The sequence below is a fragment of the Clarias gariepinus genome, chromosome 4, assembly GCF_024256425.1.
Source record: "Clarias gariepinus isolate MV-2021 ecotype Netherlands chromosome 4, CGAR_prim_01v2, whole genome shotgun sequence".
NCBI lineage: Eukaryota > Metazoa > Chordata > Actinopteri > Siluriformes > Clariidae > Clarias > Clarias gariepinus.
In genome coordinates, this window is record NC_071103.1 from 415001 (window position 1) to 438149 (window position 23149).

General features: G+C 42.9%; 2 protein-coding genes across 15 annotated transcripts in view; one reads left to right on the plus strand and one right to left on the minus strand.

The window, feature by feature from the left end:
• Positions 1–3825: 3825 nt before the first annotated feature.
• The window catches only part of chd4b (chromodomain helicase DNA binding protein 4b), a 40359-nt gene continuing 21035 nt past the window's right edge, over positions 3826–23149 (minus strand). For 5 of the 8 annotated variants that reach the window (XM_053495467.1, XM_053495466.1, XM_053495469.1 and 2 more), the window contains exons 22-40: positions 22532–22649; positions 22294–22418; positions 22120–22212; positions 21841–21982; positions 21498–21667; positions 21171–21348; positions 20967–21056; positions 20718–20809; positions 20455–20588; positions 20104–20248; positions 18897–19053; positions 16503–16600; positions 16133–16379; positions 15908–15967; positions 15638–15775; positions 15391–15499; positions 14903–15035; positions 14562–14757; positions 3826–5301 (exon numbers count right to left, since the gene is read on the minus strand). In XM_053495467.1, coding sequence (XP_053351442.1) covers positions 5126–5301; positions 14562–14757; positions 14903–15035; positions 15391–15499; positions 15638–15775; positions 15908–15967; positions 16133–16379; positions 16503–16600; positions 18897–19053; positions 20104–20248; positions 20455–20588; positions 20718–20809; positions 20967–21056; positions 21171–21348; positions 21498–21667; positions 21841–21982; positions 22120–22212; positions 22294–22418; positions 22532–22649 — 2601 coding nt within the window. In that variant the 3' untranslated portion in view covers positions 3826–5125. Of the gene's footprint in view, positions 5302–14561; positions 14758–14902; positions 15036–15390; positions 15500–15637; positions 15776–15907; positions 15971–16132; positions 16380–16502; positions 16601–18896; positions 19054–20103; positions 20249–20454; positions 20589–20717; positions 20810–20966; positions 21057–21170; positions 21349–21497; positions 21668–21840; positions 21983–22119; positions 22213–22293; positions 22419–22531; positions 22650–23149 lie in introns of all 8 variants that reach the window. The other 3 variants (XM_053495470.1, XM_053495471.1, XM_053495468.1) reach the window with 3 other exon arrangements.
• Positions 5476–14069, plus strand: LOC128520987 (histone-lysine N-methyltransferase set-1-like). Of its 7 annotated transcripts, none has more exons than XR_008357976.1 (11): positions 5476–6076; positions 6492–6615; positions 6699–6861; positions 8256–8448; positions 9073–9141; positions 9369–9434; positions 9670–9738; positions 9844–9915; positions 11222–11295; positions 12127–12204; positions 13295–14069. XR_008357976.1 is itself a non-coding variant. In XM_053495476.1 (11 exons), exons 2-9 carry the CDS (start codon positions 6504–6506, stop codon positions 12202–12204), a joined length of 822 nt encoding a protein of 273 aa, XP_053351451.1. In that variant the 5' UTR covers positions 5476–6076; positions 6492–6503; the 3' UTR covers positions 13295–13339; positions 13436–14069. The 7 variants fall into 7 exon arrangements, 5 of the variants coding, with proteins under 5 accessions (XP_053351451.1, XP_053351449.1, XP_053351450.1 ...); XR_008357977.1 differs by having other exon boundaries at positions 12127–12200; positions 13295–13335; XM_053495476.1 differs by lacking the exon at positions 11222–11295 and having other exon boundaries at positions 13295–13339; positions 13436–14069.

The following is a 23149-nucleotide window of genomic DNA, read 5'->3' on the forward strand; positions in this document are numbered from 1 at the left end:
TCAGCACCACAGAATGAGGAAGTGCAGTGCGGGCAGTTTGAATTGCAAATGTGAGGCTGAGGGCTGAAACACACTCATTTAAATATCTGAGGGGGAAAAAAAACATGACAAAAGATAAAAACACCTCAGTTTCACCCAAGCAGCTGTGTTTCCTTTAACACACACACACACACACGGAGAGAGGGAGAGAGAGAGAGAAACAAAAACACACGCAGCCAAACACACACACGTACTCACACACAGAAACACAGACACACACAGATAACAGAACCCCTGTTAAGAATAATTAATTCTTCACTCAGCATTGGTTATGTTCCAAAATCTTTTAAATTAGCAGTTATCAAACCAATAATTAAGAAACCTGACCTCGACCCCTGTCAGCTGTCCAGTTACAGGCCAATATCAAACCTCCCCTTTATCTCTAAGATTCTGGAAAAGATAGTAGCGGAGCAGCTATGCTCATATCTACATAGAAATGGCATACATGAACTGTATCAGTCAGGATTTAGGCCTCATCACAGTACAGAGACAGCGCTCGTTAAAGTAGTAAATGACATTCTATTGGCCTCTGATCAGGGTTGTGTAACTATGCTTGTACTACTTGACCTCAGTGCAGCTTTTGACACCGTTGATCACGCTATTCTTCTTCACAGATTAGAAAATGTAGTGGGAATTAAGGGTACAGCCCTCTCCTGGCTCAGATCCTATCTGACCCATCGTTATCAGTATGTAGACTTAAATGGTGATTATTCTGCATGTTCTCTAGTGGAGTTTGGCGTTCCGCAGGGTTCAGTTTTAGGTCCACTGCTTTTTTCCCCCCTTACATGCTTTCTCTGGGCAACATAATCCGTAAGCATGGTATTAGTTTTCACTGTTATACTGACGAGACACAGTTATATGTCTCAGCAAAACTTGATGAGATAAACCAGCTTACTAAAGTTGAGCAATGTGTGCAGGACATAAGAAATTGGATGCTAATTAACTTCCTTCTGCTAAATCTGGATAAGACAGAAGTTCTAGTCATAGGACCGCATACAGCTAGGAGTAAAATTTTAGATCACACCGTAACTTTGTTCCATCAAGTGCAACAGTGAAAGACCTTGGTGTGATTATTGATTCCAGCCTTTCATTTGAAGCTCATGTAGATAATATTACCAGGATAGCATTCTTTCACCTCAGAAATATTGCCAGGATAAGAAATATATTGTCACTAAACGATGCAGAAAAACTAGTTCATGCTTTTATCACCTCTAGGTTGGACTATTGTAATGCCTTACTGTCTGGTTGTTCAACTAGGTGTATAAACAAGCTTCAGCTAGTCCAGAATGCAGCAGCGAGAGTCCTCACTAGAACCAGAAGATATGAGCACATCACCCCTATCTTATCTTCACTGCATTGGCTCCCTGTGAAATTTCGCATTGATTTTAAAATACAGTGGACACGGTTTGCGTGGTTCCGCAGGACAAGCAAAGTCTTGCTTTACGAGTACCGAGCATCAGTGTTTTTTGTTTGGGTGCCAAGCGTCACGTGATCAAAACTGAGCCACCGTTTTTTCTCCCTCTTGTGAGTAATCGTCTCCCCTGCTGGATCTTAGTGCTCGTCGCTTACTGGTATAAACAACATCTGTGTGAAACATAACGTGTGTGTACAGCGCGTGTGTATTGTTTGTTTTTATTGTTTTTATTTTTCTCTCCCTCTCTGTATCAGCCTGTCGTGTGTGCGCGCGCACGCGCAATTTAACACCGTGCTCCTTCAGTCACATCAACACACACACACACACACACATCTTTACAGTACCCTCCCACCCCCTCCTCCTCCTCTTGGCTTCCCACAAACATACACACACTCTCTGCCTTACACAGAAACTCTGTCGCGATTCTTTTCAAAGGTAAAGTGCACATTCATTTGTTTTTTTTACTTTACAGCAGTGACTTTGTTAGTATGCGCTCATGCGAGTGTGATTAGCAATGTTACTTGCTAATTTTTTAAATAAAACAGTCTTTTCATTAATGTGTGTGTGTGCACGCACATTACACACACACACAGCACCTGCGCACATAAACGGAAACACTTATCTGTCAGGATTTATTTGTACTTTGTTTTTTAAAGGTAAAGTGCAGGTTAATTTGTTTTATTTTTTCCTTAATATTTTGTATTAGTTATTTTTATGTATTTATTTTTTTGGGCTGTGGAACGGTTAATTTGAGTTTTCATTATTTCTTATGGAAAATCTAAATTTGGTTTACGAGTGTTTTGTAATACGAGCCCACTTCCGGAACGAGTTATGCTCGTAATCCACTGTCCTACTCTTGACATATAAAGCATTAAATGGTCTCGCGCCGCAGTATCTGAGTGAACTGCTAGTGTCTTACGATCCGCTACGCCTACTTTGATCAAAGGATGCAGGCTGCTTGTCAGTACCGCGTATTATTAAAACTACAGCTGGGGGCAGAGCTTTTTCTTACAAAGCCCCAAAGTTATGGAATAGTCTTTCAAATAGTGTTCGGGACTTAGACACAGTCTCAGTGTTTAAGTCCAGGCTAAAAACCTATTTATTTAGCCAAGCATTTTTATAAATAGATTAGCCTTAGGTAAAGGAGCAGATCTGGGGGACTCATGGACGTAGAGTATTATGGTGAACTGGTATGTTTGGATGCTGTCTTCCTCACTCTCATTGATCACTCAGGTTTGCTGACGGTGAGGTGATTGTTTGCTTTACATCTCAGTTCCCCCTCATGTCTGTGTTTCCTTCTGGCTCCTCCCTTTTAGTTATGATGTCATAGTTAGTCCTGCCGGAGTCTCTGCTTGCACTCTACAGTTAATATACATTCACATTATACATTGTGTGACTGTGATCATCTTTTCTCTCTCACGTCTCTCCTGAGCTGCCAGTGATTCAGACCCTCCACTGCCCCTGTTTAAGTCCTGGTGCTTTGCTGCTGGTTAAAGATCTTGTCCTGTGTGGTCTGTTTGGGATGCGTCTGGTGTCTAGGGATGGTTCCACTTTACCACGAAGACGGTCCTGTCCTCGGGTGATGCAGACAGCTGGTCTCTGAGGACTTGTAACTTCAGTAACTCAATAGTTCAGGACTGGAGTTTCCTACAGTCTACCTGAGCCTCCAATAACTACCTGGACTCCATATTTACATCAATTAACATCTCCTGTTATACTGAACTTCCAGCCTCCTAACACACAGTATGAGTGCAGATCAATCCCTGCTATCTGTTATCACCCAGATGAGGATGGGTTCCCTGTTGAGTCTGGTTCCTCTCAAGGTTTCTTCCTATTACCATCTCAGGGAGTTTTTCCCTCAGCACCGTCACCCTCGGCTCGTTCATCAGGTTCATTCTTATTTATACACATTCACATAATTTTTAATTCTGTAAAACTGCAAGTGACCTTTAAAAGTGTTATACATATAAAGTTAACCATAAGCACACACACACAAAGACGAACAAACCGAGCACATGATTCTTTATCCTTTTTTACCTTTAACACTGTGTGTGTGTGTGTGTGTGATTAAATAAAGGTCGACTGTACTAAATGAACAGACTGAAGCTGCACTCACCGGAGCTCTCACTCTCAGCGCACGGATCAGAACCTCTCTCCTCCTGACTCTCACACATGCATTCTTTCTGTGTGTGTGTGTGTGTGTGTGTGTGAGAGAGAGAGAGAGATGGTATCTAGCAGGATGATTACACTCCTCCACCCTGTAACAGTCATAATTGCTGTTTTGTCTGAGAGACATAAAACCTTCTCTCTCTCTCTCACACACACACACACACACACACACACACACACAGTAAATACAGACAGAACATTGCTCTTGTTAACGATTTTTATTGCAGGTCTCAGAAAAAAGAAGAATATTAATGCGTATAAACGACGACAGGGAAACAACCGTAATTACAAAGTGAACTCATCCGAAGAGGGCGGAGCTTTCTGAGTGACATCATCATTCAGTGACAGGAAGGCATGGGAACAGAGTGTGTGTGTGTGTGTGTGTGAGGAATAAACAACAACGATGACGACAACAGCGAGTGTGTTCCAGTCTCTATGTGAGGACTCTCAGTGCACTAACCAGTGTGAAGAAACGCCACACACACACACACACACACACACACACACATACACATACACACACACACACACTACCTGAGGGGTGAGAGGGAGTGCGCAACAGGTGGAGCAGGTACAACACAGCTCCATGACGGCCAAGCACGGCTGCGTCCCAAACCACCCACACACACACACACACACACACACACACACACACCGAAGGTGCGCACTGAACCAAAGCCGAAGGTGGGTGTCGGCCTCAGACAGGAAGTGAAGAGACGTCTGACGTCACACCAATCATCTGGAGCTCATTTACATAATATTTAATATTCATGAGCAGGGTTCAGTCGACCTGTTTAATAACCAAACTCTGGACTTTTCACTGGAATTACGAGTTTCCTATGTTACCCACAATGCCCTGCTGCTGAGGTTCTTCACTAACATAACGCTCTACATCACAGGAAGTTAAAGATCAAAGGAAAGGAAGAGCTTATATTTTATTGAGAAATAAAAGACGAAGTCTTGACGTGACAAACGCGCACCGTTTCTCAGAATTTACACACAGACGAGACTGCAACTGCTGCTCTATAGCCACGCCCCTGCTCATTTGCATAGAAATTAGAAAACCTCAATCTGATTGGTCTGATGTCGATGACGTCATTCTGAGCGGTCTCACTCGGTTTGGGACGCAGCCGGAAGCCCGTCTCTCTCTCTTTCTCTCTCTCTCTCTCTCTCCGATGATGTCATCCTGTCACCTGCTCTGCGTGATTTTAAGCCTAAATCAGAATGGAACACAGCCGGATAAGTTCGAGTATCAGGGGGTCACAGGATCGCTCCCGTCTCCTTCTATATTATTCAGATTGAAACACAGCCTAATCTAGAGAAAGGGTCAAAGGTCACATGGTCACTCGCTAACGTGGATGAGGTGTCGTGTCTGTGTCACCTGGTCCAGCACTAAGGGTGTGAGCTAGTGAAGCGAAGCTGGATTAGGACACATCCTAGATTAGGGAAGTTCACTCGGGGGTCAAAAGGTTACTCTTGAGGGAGGGGGGGCGGGGGGACTGGTCAGCGGGGTGCCCGAGTCTGGGTGACCTCCGACCCCCGACTGGCCAGACGGCTCAGGATGCTGCGCTCAGACATCTGCAGACGCACGGCAACCGGCGGGATCCGAGCGATGGTCGCGGGAAGACGAGTGACATCAGCCTTCATATCACTGAGTAACTCCTCCAACTGCTTCAGCACTGAGAGAGAGAGAGAGACAGGTGAGGGAGGGAGAGACAGGTGAGGGGAGAGAGAGAGACAGGTGAGGGGAGAGAGAGGTGAGAGGAGGGAGGGAGAGAGAGAGACAGGTGAGGGGAGAGAGGTGAGTTCACACAATCGGGTCTATTTTAAGTGTGTGTGTGTGTGTGTGTGTGTGTGTGTGTGTGTGTGTTGGTTTTTGTGGTTTAAGAGGACTTTTGACCTGAATACGCACCAGCATTAAAGGGACATTTCCGTTTATGAGGACAGGGGCCATGTCCTTATAAATCCGACCTTGTAGCAGTCCTTATCTCAGTCTAGGGATCAATTCTGTACCGTTTTTGGCCCCATGTCCGTATAGACCACATAAACCTGAAAAAATACCACACACTGTGTGTTCTCTAACCCCTCCATGCGCCCCTGTAGACCGGTCGCGGAACTGCACCTACGTCATTAAGAATTTGCATATATACACAAGTGTAAGTTTTCCCGGTCTCTGATTGGCTGGCTACAAGAATCCTCGTCGGTGATTGGCCAGCAGTAACAGGAGAAGCGCTTCCGCTAAGGGGCGGGACCTTAGAGGGACCGTGCACATATAAGGCCTCGCTAAGAGGCGGGACTTCCTTTAAGACACAGCTGCAGGTGATTTAATACAGCGGGGTTTTAATCCTCGGAGTTTGTAAAGTAATATAACACACGACGAATTAATATCGAGTTTGGACTCTCTGCACCCTGGAGAAGAGGACATCGGTGTCGGAAGCCGCTGGCATATGAAAGGTGAGTTATAACGCCGTTTAATCGGTTTAATTACTGCACGTGAGTTAGTTTGGTTTGTTTAGTCAGTTAAACGGCGCCAGAAAGTGTCGCGTGCGCTGTTAAAGGCGCGCGCGGATACATATAAGTGTTTAAAATATTAATTTAACTTTTGGTCAGTTAGTTTTAAGCTGTTTTATTATATTTAATATATAAATTGAGCGTGTGACACGCGCCTGTGACGTCACGGTAGCGCGTCGTCATGACTACAGTCTTTGTTTGGGGGAGGGGGGGTGAGGGGGGGGTGAGAGGGGACTCACAGTACAGTGTTCTGGTTAAGATAAACATATAAATTAACACATATTATAAATAACCACAGATTAATATGAAGTTGACCATGAATGAAGTGGTATAAAGGAGGTTTTCCTCTGTGAAACAGTCTGATTAAAACATGATGATGAGGAGGAGGAGGAAGCCCAGTCCACTGGAGGAGGCCACACACTTCAGCCTTAAGAAGGAAGATCAAGATGGTCTGGAAGCTCAGTTTATAAATGAGTTTAAAGGTAAGTGTTACATGTTCAGGTGGGATTGGTTAATTAATGATTAATGTCTCAGGTACATGACATGCTGTCCTCCTCTTATTTAGGGAGAGGTGTGTTTAGTTGTACTGACTTTGATAAGGGAGATTTCCTATTGGAGTACAGAGGGGATCTCATAAGCAGAGAAGAATGTGAGCGGAGGCAAAGAATATATCATGATGCCCTCAAAGTGTTCATGTATGAATTTCCATTCAATGGCAAATTCCTTTGGTATGTACAAATATTATATACATGGGGGAGATGTGGAAGTTATTTGCATGGTTATTTAGCACTAATGATCAGGGCTCATGTTCACCAAGCGTCTCAGAGTCGGAAATCGCTCCTACTGCAATTCCTAAATGGTCAAAAACTTCAGAATGACGCTATTTTGGCCTTATTTTCATGAGTGGGGAGGGGTAAGAGCTATTCATCAAGATTCTTAAAATAGGAAATCATTCCTATCTTCACCAAAATGTTGGAGAGCGCCGGAGGTGTCCTAACTGGTTAGGAATAGTGAGGAAGTGGTGTTCAGGCAGTAACACATGTAGAGGAGAGATGCTTAGAGCACAGAGCTCATAACGGGCATGTTTAGACAAAAATGGGGTGGGGGAGTAAAACTTTTTCTCTGGCTACTAATTCCAACAGTCCGAAATAATAAATTAAACTTCATAGATCACGCACATTTCCCCACCATGCAGCATGAATGCATAATCCATGGCACATATTAAAATAATTATATTCATATATACATTTTATCTTGTATTAAATTATTTGAGTGAACTGTTTTCTTGTTTCCTTATGAGCAGCACTTCATCGTTTCATTAGCATGGCGCATCCCCATGTTTCTCACTCCTCAGGGGTATGTGTGACAAACTGACTGGTTACTCTGATGCTTTTACATATTGCATCCATTGACTTTTTATCTTTAGAGGTAAGAGTAGGACAGAATATTACTTCAATTATTTCTTTACATTTTACTCCCTTCGCCACAAGCAAAACACTCTCATCCTCTCGTTTTATTTGAAGTCATGTTGATCAGATTATGACTGACCTAGACAGCTCTATTATAGGGGCTTTAATCAGTTGTGATTGGAGCAGAGTGATTAGAATAACGTCATGCAGCGAGTCACGCATCTATAGGTTTTGTTCATGTGCATAAAACCTTCACATATCTGCCGCTGATTTTAGCATTTCACTTTTTCACCGTTTAAAACTTTGTACACTTTACAACACCTCCTATAATGTGCAGACTACTTTGCGGCTCTGTGTCGTAAAAAGTGACGTCTCACACTTTCCTTGTCGCAGTCTTACTCCTTGCCGAAAGTAAGAATAGAAAGCTTTATAAATAACCTATATGTCCTTCTCTGAGGTGAGACTGTCTTTAGTCCTAAATAAACTTTGATTCCTATGAGTGATTCTGAGATGCTTAGTAAATATGGGCCCAGTTTTATTTTCTTAAAGACCATTGACCATTAAATATTCAATGATCATGTTTTCAAATAATATAATATTCGATGAGAAGCTTTTGGTGCTGATATTCTCAGTTGTTGTGTCTATTTGGAATAAGAAGTATGTATTATTGTAATAGTAATGTATTATTAAGAGATTCACTGTCATTTGTTCAGTGTTGATGCAGCCCTGGATGATGGCTCCCTTGGGAGACTGGTGAATGATGATCATCTAAAACCAAACTGCAGAATGAAGACCATCCGTGTGGATGGTAAACCTCATCTTTGTTTATTTGCCATAAGAAGCATCTGTCCTGGTGAAGAGATCACATACAATTACGGCGATTCTGAGTGGCCATGGCGATGCAAGGTATGTAGATGTTAGTAATTTTGTGCATTATTTTAAAGCATTGGTGTATATTAAATGCTTTAAGCAGTTTAACACACTTAACATCTGGTTTCTACCAGAGAATGTGTCTTACAGTCTGTTGATATAAGTGCAGGAGCAGGATGCTAATTTTTCCCTTCAAAATTTTTTTTTTTTTTTTTTTTGCATCCTTTATCTATGGAATCATGCTCACTGTGTTGTTAGGGATAGTCCATAAGGACGCTAGTTCTTGGGACAGTGTTCTGTATTAGCGTTTATAAATTGGTATCAGGTCTAAAACAGTGCTGATGTGCCTGTTCGCATGCAACATGTTTAGCATTCATTGCGAAAACATTGGCACATGGAGAAACACAATTGCAGCTCAAACTGTGAGCTAAATAGCGATATCCAATATTTAGCATGTCTGTAATGTAAGTTAACTGACTTTTGATAAATTCAATATTTAAGTTTGCATATACAGTAGTATAGCCACTTCTGTGTGAAAGCTTTATAAGATTATAAGAAATAAGATTGCTGAGTCGACTGATTACATGAAATAGCATAAAAATATTTTTGTTTGCTTGCTTTATGCCCGTAAATATTTAAAACCTTCAAAACTTTTTTTAGATGACATCGTCTAAGAATTCACCACCTCCAGAACAAAAAGATACAGCAGATAAAAAGGCATCCAAAAAGGTGATGTAGAAAAGAGTAAAGTGTTATTCTTACGATTACAGTTACTCTTACAAATGTGTGCACTGTTTATTATATCTGTGCACAGTGTAGACATTGTAGCGTTTTTATTTTCTGAATATGCAAACTTTGACTTTATCTTTTGTATACATTGTTTGATATTCTGCTGGATAAGTGTTTTTTCTTTCTCTTAGTAAAAGTGTTTCTGAATGTGAAATTTTATTTCTTAGTGCCCGATAAGCGAGTTGCCATCAGACAGTGCTGCCTGTGAAGAACTGACCGTAGAAACAGACGAGGTAAATTAGTTATTCTGCATTTAAGTAAAGTCGTGTTTGTGAGAACTGTGTTGACGTACACATTTAGTGCAGTGTTCTACCTTTCTGTAGCTGAATATAACCTGATAATTGTTTTGTTCATCATTCTACCCATAAATTAAACACCTCATCTCAGTCAGAAGTCAGAGCTGAAGTAGAATTTAATATTCAAACCCTTTGCCTGTAGTAGAATATTTTTCTTTTTCTTGAATTTCAGGTTACCCTTGGTATGGCCCAATTGTCCTCAGAGAAGCAGAATTATATTGAGAAGAACGGTGGGGAGAAGGTAATATTGAGAATTACATGATTCAGGAAAATGATTACCTGTAGTCTTTACCTATTGAGCTATAAGTCTAATACCTGGATGTTTTTCTATTCTTAATATTTCCAGGTTTATCCTGTCAAAGAGTCGTTGGTTAAAGAGGAGCTGAGCTTTTGCTTATCAACACAAGGACTTGAACAGGTATTTAAATATTTAGATGGATTTGTTAGACATTATTTACAGTATTTGACCTTTTTTATTAAAACTGGAACAACACATTGTCAGTATAGGTTTTAATACTGTGTGAATGTGTTTGTATACAACGTTCCACACTGTGCCTAACCCCAGGTTATCATCTTTCTAAACCCTACTTTTAACTCCATGTAAAGGAGTGTTTCACACTTGAAATTAAGGAGTGCGATTATCACAGCATTTTACCTGTTGTTCTAAAACACTGCTCTGTAGCAGGATCCACACCGCTTCTGCAGGGTTAACACCGCATTGTGGTGCCAAACATGTACAGTGTGGAACAAAGCAGGGGTAGAATGTTATGACTTGATACTTAGCAACATACAACCAATCAGAAAGGCCTTGTGTAGAGTCACAGAAACTGACCAGCGTACACCTCATATCAATAACTCTACACGCTGTGTAAACAGCCATATCACCATCTGAGGAAAGTGTGAATACTGAAAGAATACTGTTATAAACACCTGAATTGGAGTAATAAAAAAAAAAACATTGCAGAACTCTTAAAACAGTCGAATTATTATTGGGAAAGTGTTTTGTAGTGTTGATAAAGTTGTGTAAGACATAAATCTGTTTTATAAGGACATCCCCCTGAACATGTTCTAAGAGTATGTCCTGACTGAAGAATCTGTGTGTTGTGAGTTTTACAAAAACCTTGTCTATGAGGACACAAGTTATTATTGGGACAGTGTACTGTATTAGTGTTTATAAAATTGTGTATGACTGAAACCAGTTTTAAGAGAACACTGTTTTATTAGGACATCCTCAGAACATGTTCTCAGTGTTTGATCTGACTGAAGAATCTCAGTGTGTTGTTAGTTTTACAAAAACCTTGTTTATGAGGACACTTGTTTTTAACAGGGACACGGGGTGGGAGATGATTCTTTGGGCCAAGGAAATGCAAAATTTTAATTTAAAATTTATATATAGAAACACAATTGCAGCTTAAACTGTAAGCTGAATAGCGATAGCCAAGATTAAGCATGTCTATGATGCAAGTTAATTGACTGATGTAAGTTAATTGACTGATGTAAGTTAATTGACTGATGTAAGTTAATTGACTGATGTAAGTTAATTGATAAATTAAATATTTAAGTCTGTATATACAGTCTGCCTATACAGGAGTATAGCCACTTCTGTGTAAAAGGTAGTAACGAAATAAGATTGCTAAGTCGACTGATCACATGAAATGGCATGGAAAAAAAAGTTTGCTTGCTTTATGCCTGTAAATATTTTAAACCTTTACAACTGTTTTTAGATGACATCATTTAAGAATTCACCGACACCAGAACAACAGGATACATCAGATAAAAAGGCATCCAAGAAGTTGATGTAAGTGACACTTTTTTTTCCTTACGAGTACAGTTACTTTTGACAGCTAGTCAAGTTCTTCCACACCAAACGTGCTCATCCATGTCTTTATGGACCTTGCTTTGTGCACTCGTGTGCAGTCATGTTGGAACAATTAAATTCAATTTTATTTAAATAGCGCTTTTAACAATTGGCATTGTCCCAAAGCAGCTTCACACAATCAGGAACAGGAAGGGGACATCCCTAACCGGTCCCCAAAAAGTTGAAAGGATGAAATTGTCTAAAATGTCTTGCTATGCTTGAGCATTCAGAGTTTTTCACTGGAAATAAAGGGCTGAAACCCCTGAAAAACAACCTCACACCAGTTCCAACATGACTGCACACCAGTGCACAAAGCAAGGGTCCATAAAGACATACAGAACATCAACAGATGCCTTTAAAAAGCTCTATACTTCAGAGAGTTGATTTCACACACTGCCTTAGTTACACTGATTGAGGGCAAATTTAACAAACCATTAACACTATCATTCACCCAAGATGTACAGTGTCTTTATCAGTTCCTTGAGAAGACTGCAAATATGGCGTTTGGGAAACTCAAAGAAACATCATCTCAGGTCTACATTGATCTAGCCAAAGCAACACTTGCAAGAATGATTGTTTTTAATCATAGACATGCTGGCGATGTGTAAAAAATGCTGCAAGTTTTCAGGAAAGGGACAGTACTGCTCTTCATGATTTTGCCCTGGGCCTCAGCAAATTTTAACAGAAACTCTGCAGTCATTTTAGTCCATGTTTGATGTTGTGTGCATGTTAAACACATTTTGACATTTCTCATGTCACTTTTACTTTAAGGTGAGATTGTGTGACAGTGTGAAGCCAGTGGACCTGATGCTGAAGATAACGTTCCTGCTGGTGCCTCTAATCATGTAGGTATGGACTCATCTTTATGTATATCTGTTAATTTTTTAACCCATAATTGTATTTAGGGAATAATTACCTATAGACTAAATGTTTTATATAGTTGAAATGTTTACATTTATTAATTAGTGCATGACTAGAATATTGTTGAAATTAGAGATGCTATATTTAGGACGAATTTAGTTATTTCTTTCCTTTAAATATACTTTTCCTCTGTATTACGCAGCTTTAAATTTGTAATCAAGCAAGTTGTTAAGTGGTTGAACTGTATATGGTCAGGTTTTATAAAGTGTTTTTATAATTTCCATTAAATATGTGAAATATGAATATTTTAAGGCATATGCTGTATGTATAGTGTTGCAGTACATGGGGAAGTTCCAAATATGCAGATATACAATTCAGGGAGATTATAGGTAAAATGTCTTTCATATTGACACCAATATGCATAAAATTACCTTTTATAAAACTTGAGAATGTACGCTTGAACTACTTGTTCAACTTAAGTCAATGAAACCTTGTTGAAACCAGATATTTACATACACTTTCAGAAAAAAAAAACAGTTCTTTCTTTACTGAAAAAAATAAGGGTACAAAAGTTTTCCTGTTTTACTTTGATTTAATGTTTGACAGTAAAGGAACAAAAGTTTTTTTTTTTATTTAGTATTATTAATTAATTTTTCAAGTGCATGTAAATATCTGGTTATAACTGTATATAGCTTTTCTCAATTGTCATAAAGTAGTAGTTATAAAGCAGCTTTACGTAGAATAAACATGATGGAAATACAGAAAAATCAGGAAAGGATAAATAGTATCACTTGGCTGTAAAATGACTTGGCTTGACTTGTTGCACCACTCATTTTGGGCCCCACTTTGGCCTATTTTTGGCCCAGCAAAAAGAAGCCCCAGACCTTACATTTCCACCACCATGCATCACTGTTCGTAGAATGTTCTTTTTTTTAGAATTCAGAGTAGCAGTGATCAATATAGGTTGTTTTACATATTGTATTTTCTTCAGATGTTTGCTGGCCGTATAATTAGAATTTTGGGTATGTGCTTAAGAACTGTTGAGGTTTCTTATCAGTGCATTGCTTATGTCTTGCAGGTATTCAGAAGATGCCCACTGAAACACCTCCTGAAGTTTCTCAAGGTACCTGAGATTTTACATTGGAATATAGCCAGCAATGTAAGTACATGAACCTCCCACAAAATTCAGGCTTAATAAAGTAAGTATTCTTATGTACAGGAAATGAGTCCGGGACAAAGATTGGGAACCCATGAATAAGTTGAAGAGTGTGTTGGTCCAATGCTGGGATTTTTTAACAACTGTGATGAAACTTTTGAAAGCACATATAACTAAAGGGAAACTCGGCACTTTGTCTAAATGCCAGCAGTGTTAGACTTTGTAAGAAATGGAGGTCTTTGCTTGAAAAGGAAAGCCCAAAATAAGTGATACACAAGCAAGTACGTTATTTCTTTAAGATTTTTTTGTCCACTTATTTTGTTTTTCATTTATATATGCAGCAGATTGTTTTTAAATTCTACAGTTGTTCTTAAATTCTGCTTTAACATTTTATTTTGAATAACTGGTTTAGGTTTCATCTTATGTTTTATTGATTATATATATATAGCTATGCCTTGTTTTATTTAGATTGTTTTGAATGGTTCAATGGATTAAGATGCCTATGAAAGTACATAGTTGTACATGATGGATGTCTGTTTCTTCACTTGGCATGCTTGAACTAAAAAAAAGTTTTTCAATATTATCTAAGGGATAAAAATTTTATATAATAGTACTTGTGTTTATCCTGGCAATGCACTGTTGTAAATTTTGTGTGTTGCATTTGGATATGTTCCAATAAAACACATTTGTCCCTGTAGTACTGTAAGATCTTTTATTGTGTGTTGTATTTGCAAAACGGTTCTTTCAAATCACCTTGGTCCTGGCAATGCACAGTATTGTCATGTTTGTGTGTTGTTTACTATAATGTGCCAGTAAAACACATTTGTTCCTATAAACTAGCAAATTTACTTTTTCTGTGTGTTGTAAACTGCAAGGCGTCATAAATCAGTAGGACCTAGTAAACCCCAATTTTCACAGGGGCGGGTACTTTTAGGAGTGGGCGGGGAAGTCCTTATGTACCACTTAAATATCATGTTATCATATTTTGAGTTCTGTTGTGTGTATAGGAAATCCTGAGTGAGGTTCTTTTTCTGCAGAACAAAAGAAATTTTTTGATAGTATTCTCATCTCTGTAAAGCATTGGGAAAGGTGGGTCCCCTTAAACCACCACCCTACTGGTTTGGCCTTTAAAGACCTTATAAACCACAAAAACCAGTATAGGTGTGTGTGTGTGTGTGTATATACACACCTTTGTGCAGCACGGCGTTGGCAGGTTTATTTCCCATCATGCTCTCTTTGCTCAGGTGTTGATGCGACTCGGCTAAACACTCCACCTCACTGAAGCGTGTGTTCAGGGCCATGGAGGGGTGAGACGGGTCCTCGCTCATGTTCAGGTACGCGGCTCTGCGCAGCTGCTCCTCAATCACCAGGGCCTGCTCCAGCAACTACACACACACACACACACACACACACACACGTGTTCACATGTCTCTTTCAGTCTCTTTGTGTCTGTGAGTGTGCGCATGTACGTGTGCAAGGATTGTTCACAAAGGTGTGTGTGTGTGTGTGTGTGTGTGTGTGTGTGTGTACCTTGAACCTGCGAGCGAGGAACTTGTTCTTGATCTCGAGGAAGTTCCCTCGGCTCATCTCCCCTTTAAAGGGCTGGTTGAGGATGGAGAAGCGCGGGTCGTTCTGGACGTCCTGCCAGCGAGCGTAACCATGTCTGACATCAAAGGGTCAAAGGTCAAAACACACACAGACACACACACACACACAGAGTGTAGAAAATGGCCGACTGTCCTGTTATACTGTTTAAGGGTGAGTTTATTCAGGTGTATTGGAGAAACTGAAACACGAAGTGTGCACGATTCAGAGTATTTGGGACAGAGCCAAAATGGCTGACATTCCAATAAACACTTTGGTTTGAATATGAATTAAGTGTCGAGGACAGAACCACAAGACTAGTTAGGGGTTTGGGACGGAGCCGAAGTCTCGGGCTGACAGCCAACCTGCTCGTTAAAGTGAACACCTGAAAAAACTTTATTTAAACCCGCAGAGGGACGGCGACGTGAGCGTACTGTATGATCCCGGCCAGGAGCCAGTAGTCATGGCGACGGTGCCAGATGTCGTACGTCTTCTTAGTCACGGTGGCGGCTCTCTCCTCATTCTGCCACAGGGAGTGGAGCTCTACACACACACACACACACACACACACACACACACACTCATTAATAAATAAACACACATACAACACAAGTCATTATCTCACACACACACACACACTTCTCCTCAACATCAAATCTGCACACACACACACACACACACCTGTGAATCCTCCATCAGCGATGTTGAACATGAACCTTTGTTTAACGTGTCTCTTTTTGTCCTCACTGTCCGCTCCTCCGTCCTCTCCATTCATCCGAGACTCCTCGGCTTTTACACCATCCTTCTCCTCCTTCACCTCTACACACACACACACACCCTTCACTGAGTGACTGCGTGATATACAACACTTATGTGTAAACTCTGGTGTGTGTGAGAGTCGCACCACTCAGCCAGAACAGTGTGTGTGTGTGTGTGTGTGTGTGTACACACCTTTCTTCTCCCCTCCGTTTAGGTTGCTGTCAGTTTTCTCACTCTTCTCCTCATGACACTCTTCTGAAACACACACACACACACACACACACACACACACACACACACACACAGAATTAGTACACTCCAGGGTGAGACATGCAGACCATAGAGAGACAGACAGGTGTACAGAGAGATACACACTGAGAGACAGACATCAACAGGTAGACAGACAGCAGAACTCACTCTGACCTTTGGGCTGAGAAGAATCTACGCTGGTGACCTCTGACCTTTCCCCCTTGACCTCTTCACTTTTTGGAGAACCTTTAGAGATCTCCTCAGTTTCTCCTCCCTTTTCTTTTTCTCCAACTGCATCCTTCATCCCTCCATCCTTCTCCACAGAGGACGACGTCCCGTCTCCCTCCATCTCCTGTCCCACCGCGGTCTTCTCCAGACTCGGGGGGGTCTCTCCATCATCAGGGATCTCAATCACCTGACAGACAGACAGTGAGTCAGTTACAGAGAATCACAGACCGCTAGACAGACAGCGAGTCACAGACGGTGGTTTACAGACAGTCACAGACAGAGAGTCAGACGAGTGTCTAAAGGTAATTACCTCATCATCTTGTACTCGTGCACTTCTGTCTTTCTCTCCGTCTCCCTCTATCTTGTCCTCCATCTCTCGCTCCGACTCCTCCCCCCGCGACAGCTCTTCTGATTGGTTAGAGGCGGGGTTTAAACGAACATTAGATCAGATTAGATTCAACTTTATTGTCAGTGTACAGAGCCAATGAAATGCAGTTAGCATCGAACATCAGAAGTGGCCTGTTTACAATAAATAAATAAATACAGTGTGTTATACAAACAGAAGATACATTAGGTAATGAAGATGTGGAACATAAATATATATAAAATGCGGTAAGTTACACCAGACTTCTGATTTGTACAGTATAGGTTGAAATTCAAATTTTATTTGTCACATACACAGTCATACACAGTACGATATGCAGTGAAATGCTTAGACGACTGCTCGTGACCCTAAAATAAAAGACTGAGTAATAAATAAATATGAGAAATAAAATAAAAGGTGAATTTAACTAGATATTAAATAAAATATAAAATTAAAGTTAAAATAAAATAAATGTACAACAAAAATACACAATATAGAAAATATATAAAGAAATATAGAACAGAAAGAAAACAGCTGTACAAAGTAGGTATAGATGTATGTAATTATTGTGTGGAATGAAGTTGGATAAAATGTTAAAAAAATAGTAATGTCCAGGGTTGTGCAGTCCACATGTCTAAAGTGTCTTGTGCAGTGCAAATATGCTTAAAGTGATTTATTTAAAGTGACTTGTGACAGAGTGATATGATGACCACCAGGTGTAGTTGTTCAGCAGCCACTAGAGTAAACGAATGTCCAGAATGTCCAGTGTGTGTGTAAAAAACATATGTGTGTGTCAGTACTGTGTGGTGGTGTGATTGTGATTGAGAGACCGTATCGCCTGCGGGAAGAAGCTCCTCCTCAGTCTCTCTGTGTTGGCCTTCAGGGGGATATGAACGAGATATTTGAAGCTGTCCACTATCAACTCCTTTGTCTTACTGATGTTTAGAAGGAGGTCGTTCTTCTGGCACCAGTTCTCCAGATTCCTAATCTCCTTCAGGTAGGCCGTCTTGTTGTTATCAGAGATCAGGCCCACCACGACGGTGTCGTCAGCAAACCTAATGATGGTGGTGGAGCTGGTAGTGGCCATACAGTCATATGTGTACAAAGAGTACAGCAGGGGGCTCAGAACACACCCCTGGGGGGCTTCAGTGCTGAGAGTGATGGAGGCTGAGGAATGTCCGCCCATCCTTACTGCCTGTGGTCTGCCAGTTAGAAAATTAGAGATCCACTGGCACAGAGATGAGCTGAGTCCCAGGTGCTCCAGCTTGGTGGTGAGTGTGGAGGGAATTATGGTATTAAATGCAGAGCTGTAGTCGATGAAGAGCATTTTAACATAATTCCCTTTTCTAGTGTCCAAGTGAGTAAGTGATGTGTGGAGGAGATGAGAGATGGCATCGTCTGTAGAACGATTTGGACGGTAAGCGGGTCCAGTGTGTCGGGTAGTGAAGAAATGATGAAGTCTCTAACCAGGCGTTCAAAGCACTTCATCACTACTGAGGTGAGGGCTACAGGGCGATAATCATTGAGTGAAGCAGGATGAGGTTTCTTTGGGACAGAAACAATGATGGACTCTTTGAAGCATGTGGGGATCACCGACTGAGATAAGGAGAGGTTAAATATCTCAGTGAACACAGGTGCTAGCTGGTCTGTACAGGCTCTGAGAATACGACCTGAAATGCCGTCTGGTCCTGCTGCTTTCCTGGTGTTCACTGTCTTGAAGGCTTTACTCACGTCATGCTCTGTGATGATGAATGCATTTCCGGTGCTGGCAGTGTCTTCCTGTCTGCAGCTGTTAGCATCGCCAGCGTCTTTAGCTGCAGCCTCGAAGCAAGCATAGAAGGTGTTCAGCTCGTCTGCCAGTGACTGGACGTTGGCGAGCAGGATGCTAGGCAGAGGTGTGCGTTGTGCACGAGCTCTCAGCCTGTTCCTGACGCCGGCTCGTTTCCTTCGAGGCCGCCGCTTCGCGTCGCGTCCTTTGTTCTCCCTCAGGATCTCACTCGGCCAGCTCGGATCCGGAGTTAAAAACGTTAAATTGTGAGTACATTGTATACCAATAGAAACAAGAGTGTCTCTATCATACATAATGTACTCAATGGTGATGATTTTGCCGGTTTTAAAACGCTGAAAACTAACTTAAAAAACAAAAATATATGGGGTCGGAGCAGTCGTGACGGCAATCGACCTCACCAGTGCCATCTTATACAGAATATAACATTAGCTACATTAACACGCGACCGGGAGCAGACGTGTTCATCATCACCTCACTGAACGTTAACGTGGTGACGCTGGCATGAGGGCAGAACTCAGCATCATCACATGAATAATAAGTGCAGCAGGTACCTGGAGCAGGTGTGTTGGGTTGAGTGTCTCCAGGTGTTCCAGTCGAGGGTGTTTTGGGGTCGTCTCCCACAGCAACAGCTGCTGCTCTTTTATTCTCCTCAATCTCCTTCATCCACGGCATCGACCACTGACCGTTCACATGTTCAAACTCCTGAACCTGAAGGACCAAATTACACTCTGGTCACCACACCACCAACCACGCGCCAGTATATAGCCCCCCCCCCACCCACCCATCACGCGCCAGTATATAAACCCCCCCACCAATCACGCGCCAGTATACACCCCCCCCAACCAATCACGCACCAGTATATACACCCCCCCACCAATCACGCACCAGTATATACACCCCCCCACCAATCACGCACCAGTATATACACCCCCCCACCACCCCCACCAATCACGCGCCAGTATACACCCCCCCCCACCAATCACGCGCCAGTATACACCCCCCCCACCAATCACGCGCCAGTATACACCCCCCCCCCACCAATCACGCGCCAGTATACACCCCACCCCACCAATCACGCGCCAGTATACACCCCCCCCACCAATCACGCGCCAGTATATACCCCCCCCACCAATCACGCGCCAGTATACACCCCCCCCAACCAATCACGCACCAGTATATACACCCCCCCACCAATCACGCGCCAGTATATAATCCCCCCACCACCCCGACCCCCACCCCCACCAATCACGCGCCAGTATATACCCCCCCACCAATCACGCGCCAGTATACACCCCACCCCACCAATCACGCGCCAGTATACACCCCCCCACCAATCACGCGCCAGTATATACCCCACCCCACCAATCACGCGCCAGTATATACCCCCCCCACCAATCACGCGCCAGTATACACCCCACCCCACCAATCACGCGCCAGTATACACCCCCCCACCAATCACGCGCCAGTATATACCCCACCCCACCAATCACGCGCCAGTATATACACCCCCTCCACCAATCACGCGCCAGTATATACACCCCCTCCACCAATCACGCGCCAGTAAATACACCCCCTCCACCAATCACGCACCAGTATATACACCCCCTCCACCAATCACGCACCAGTATATACACCCCCTCCACCAATCACGCACCAGTATATACACCCCCTCCACCAATCACGCACCAGTATATACAACCCCGACCAATCAAACGCTGCTCACCACACTACACAATCGACAAACACACACACACACACCTTCTTTCTGATCAGTGACATCACACCAATGCGTGTAAGAACATGTTGCCTTGACAACCCTTCTCGAGGAACTCCATCAGCAAAAGTCTCTGCACCGTCAGCGCCCGGTTCACACAGGTGACGCATGAAGAGTGAGACATACGCCCTGAGAGAGACAGACAGAGAGTGGACATACACCCCAAGAGTGAGACAGAGAATGAGACGTATGCCCTAAGAGTGAGAGACACAGAAATTTTCGTCTCTGTCCATCTTACTTTCCCTCTCTCATGGTTTGTCTAGGTGCCCTTCCTCTACCTGTCTGTCTGTCTGTGAGTGTGTTAAGAATCCCCCCCCCGCCCCACCCCCACATACTTGAACTCTTTCTCAGATTTGCCCCGCAGGTCTCGAACGAGCCACTGTGTGGTGAAGGCGTCCTGTGGAGGCATCCCATAACGCATCACGGCATTCAGGAACGCCTTCCTCTGACGCGAGTTAAAGCCCAAAACCTGTGGGGGGCATGAGTAAAAATAAAGCGAGGCATAGTATCATAACAAAAACAACAACAACAACAATAATAATAATAATAATAATAATATAACAAAGTATAATATAATATAATAGTAAATAATGGAGACCTCGATGTTCCCTCCCACTCTGGCCAACAGGGGGGGCAGCGGCTTCTCTTTATCGTTCCTGAGACCTTTACGACTCGGCCTGCGGTTATTCACTACAGAGGGGGTGGGGGAGGGGGAGACATGGGGGGGGGGGTGTCTGTCTCTTTTAGTGTGTTTGTGAATTATAATAGACAAAAACTGGACAGTCAAAGAACAACACACACACACACACACACACACACACACACAGCCACACACACACACACACACCTTCAGAGCGCTCGTCAAAGTCCTCGTCTCCCTCCTCCGAGGCCACGGAGTAATCTGATTGGTTGTCTGAATGATCATCAGGCCAATCTGCTGTAAGTTTAAAACATTAAAGATTATTTATAGTGCAGAGACATCTCTCTCTCTCTCACACACACTGTGAGAATGTGCTGTGTGTGTGTGTGTGTGTGTGTGTGTGTGTGTTACCCCGCTCCTCCTGAGAGCAGTCGTTGTAGTTGACGGGTTTGCGCGGTCTCTTCCCCTTCCCCAGGTGGCTGGCCAACACCTCCTGCTGCTGCTCGTAGTGATGTCGCAGTAACTTCTCCCAGTAATCTGGATCCACGCTCTCCTCCTGCTTGATGATCTCCCTGTCCACCTCCTCCTCCTGCGCGCACACACACACACACACACACACACACACAGGAGAGGAGACGTTAATCCATGATGTACAATAAATATACTATAGTAGTAAAATAATAAAAATTGTCATTTAATCTGAAAAAAAAAAAAAAAAAAAAACACACACACACACACCTCGTCCTCCTCGTCTTTAACCACATACTGGGCCACTTTAAAGGAGCTCAGGTACTCGTTCATGCTCTGCAGCTCCGTGTCGTCGGTGGCGTCCTGGTTCCGGTCCAGCAGTTTCGCGATGGCTTTATCGTCGTAGTGAATCACACTGCTGTCCTCCTCCTTATTATCACCTGGGACACCATCAACACAACCGCATCACAACCACCCAACAACCACCCAACAGATCATCTGGCCAGCTTACACACCTGTTACAAACACTCAAGTAGTTAAAGTGTGTGTGTGTGTCTAAACCCTACCCTAGACACTCCTCTAAGACGATGATTAAACACAGTCTCGTCCTCACCTTCTCCAGGGTCGTCTTTAAACAGCTCCTCGGTGCCGAATTTCAAAATGTCGTCCAGTTCCTGTTTGGACATCGAGCCCGCCTTGGAGCCCAGACCGGGTCGCACCACCAAGTGGGTCAGCATCATCTTCTTCTTCGCTACCTGCACTCAGAAACACACACACACACACACACACACACACACACCAACCAATACCATGAGCCATTTCCAAACTGAAGTGAATGAGTTGGGGGTCGTTCCCTGACCTGAGTGACCCCTGACCCTGAGTGACCCCTGACCTGAGTGATCCGCTCCTCCACAGACGCCTTGGTGACGAAGCGATAGATCATCACCTTCCTGTTCTGTCCGATACGGTGAGCCCTGCTGAACGCCTGGAGACCACATCAACACAACATGAGCACGCCGTGCGTGTGTGCGTGTGTGTGTGTGAGAGAGAGAGTTGTCCATCATACCTGGATGTCATTGTGTGGGTTCCAGTCAGAGTCGTAGATGATGACGGTGTCTGCGGTTGCCAGATTGATGCCCAACCCCCCCGCTCGTGTAGAGAGCAGGAACACAAACTGAGGAGCTCCAGGAGCTGAGGAGAGACAGATCAGACCATCACACCAAGGAGACACATTCAAGTGTGTGTGTGTGTGTGTGTGTGTGTGTGTGTGTGTGTGTGTGTGTGGGTGTGGGTGGGTGTCTCACCGTTGAACCTGTCGATGGCCTCCTGTCTCATCACCCCAGTCACTCCTCCGTCAATCCGTTCATATTTATAGCCCTCGTTCTCCAGGAAGTCCTCCAGGAGGTCCAGCATCTTCGTCATCTGCACACACACACACCCTCTCATTTGTGTGTGTGTGTGTGTGTGTGTGTGTGTGTACATACAGTAGGTGGTCAACCAGACTCTCTAATACCGCTGTGCTCACCGTCGCGGCAAAACAACAGCAGACAAAATCAATCAGTCGTATTTCAAAGTCCTTAAAGAAATGACCACCAGGTGGCGCAAAGGGACATTTTTAGTCGACACCATTTTTGAATGTAATTAAAGCGCAAGTTATTAAAGTGTCATAATATGGTGTATTAAAGAAAAACTACAGTGATGGTAATTTTAACATCTGAGTAACTTTATAAAGCAAACATAAAAAAATCAGAACCAGGGCTGTTGACGTTTAATCCACACGCGGGGTTTAGGTTTAGTGTTCGCTGTGCACCGTTTCTTCACTTTGTTCATCTGTAACAACTATATTATAAAACTCAGAAAGTATCCATGACTTTTCATGAATATGTAAGAAATATTCACACCTCTCAGATGACATCACACAC

Bases quoted from the DNA above. Each gene is read 5' to 3' on its own strand.
- LOC128520987 (XM_053495472.1), top strand. From the start codon at position 6,504: ATGATGATGAGGAGGAGGAGGAAGCCCAGTCCACTGGAGGAGGCCACA. The intron at 6,862-8,255 runs GTATGTACAAAT...TCATTTGTTCAG, and splicing joins TTCAATGGCAAATTCCTTTG to TGTTGATGCAGCCCTGGATG. The intron at 9,739-9,843 runs GTAATATTGAGA...TAATATTTCCAG, and splicing joins AGAAGAACGGTGGGGAGAAG to GTTTATCCTGTCAAAGAGTC.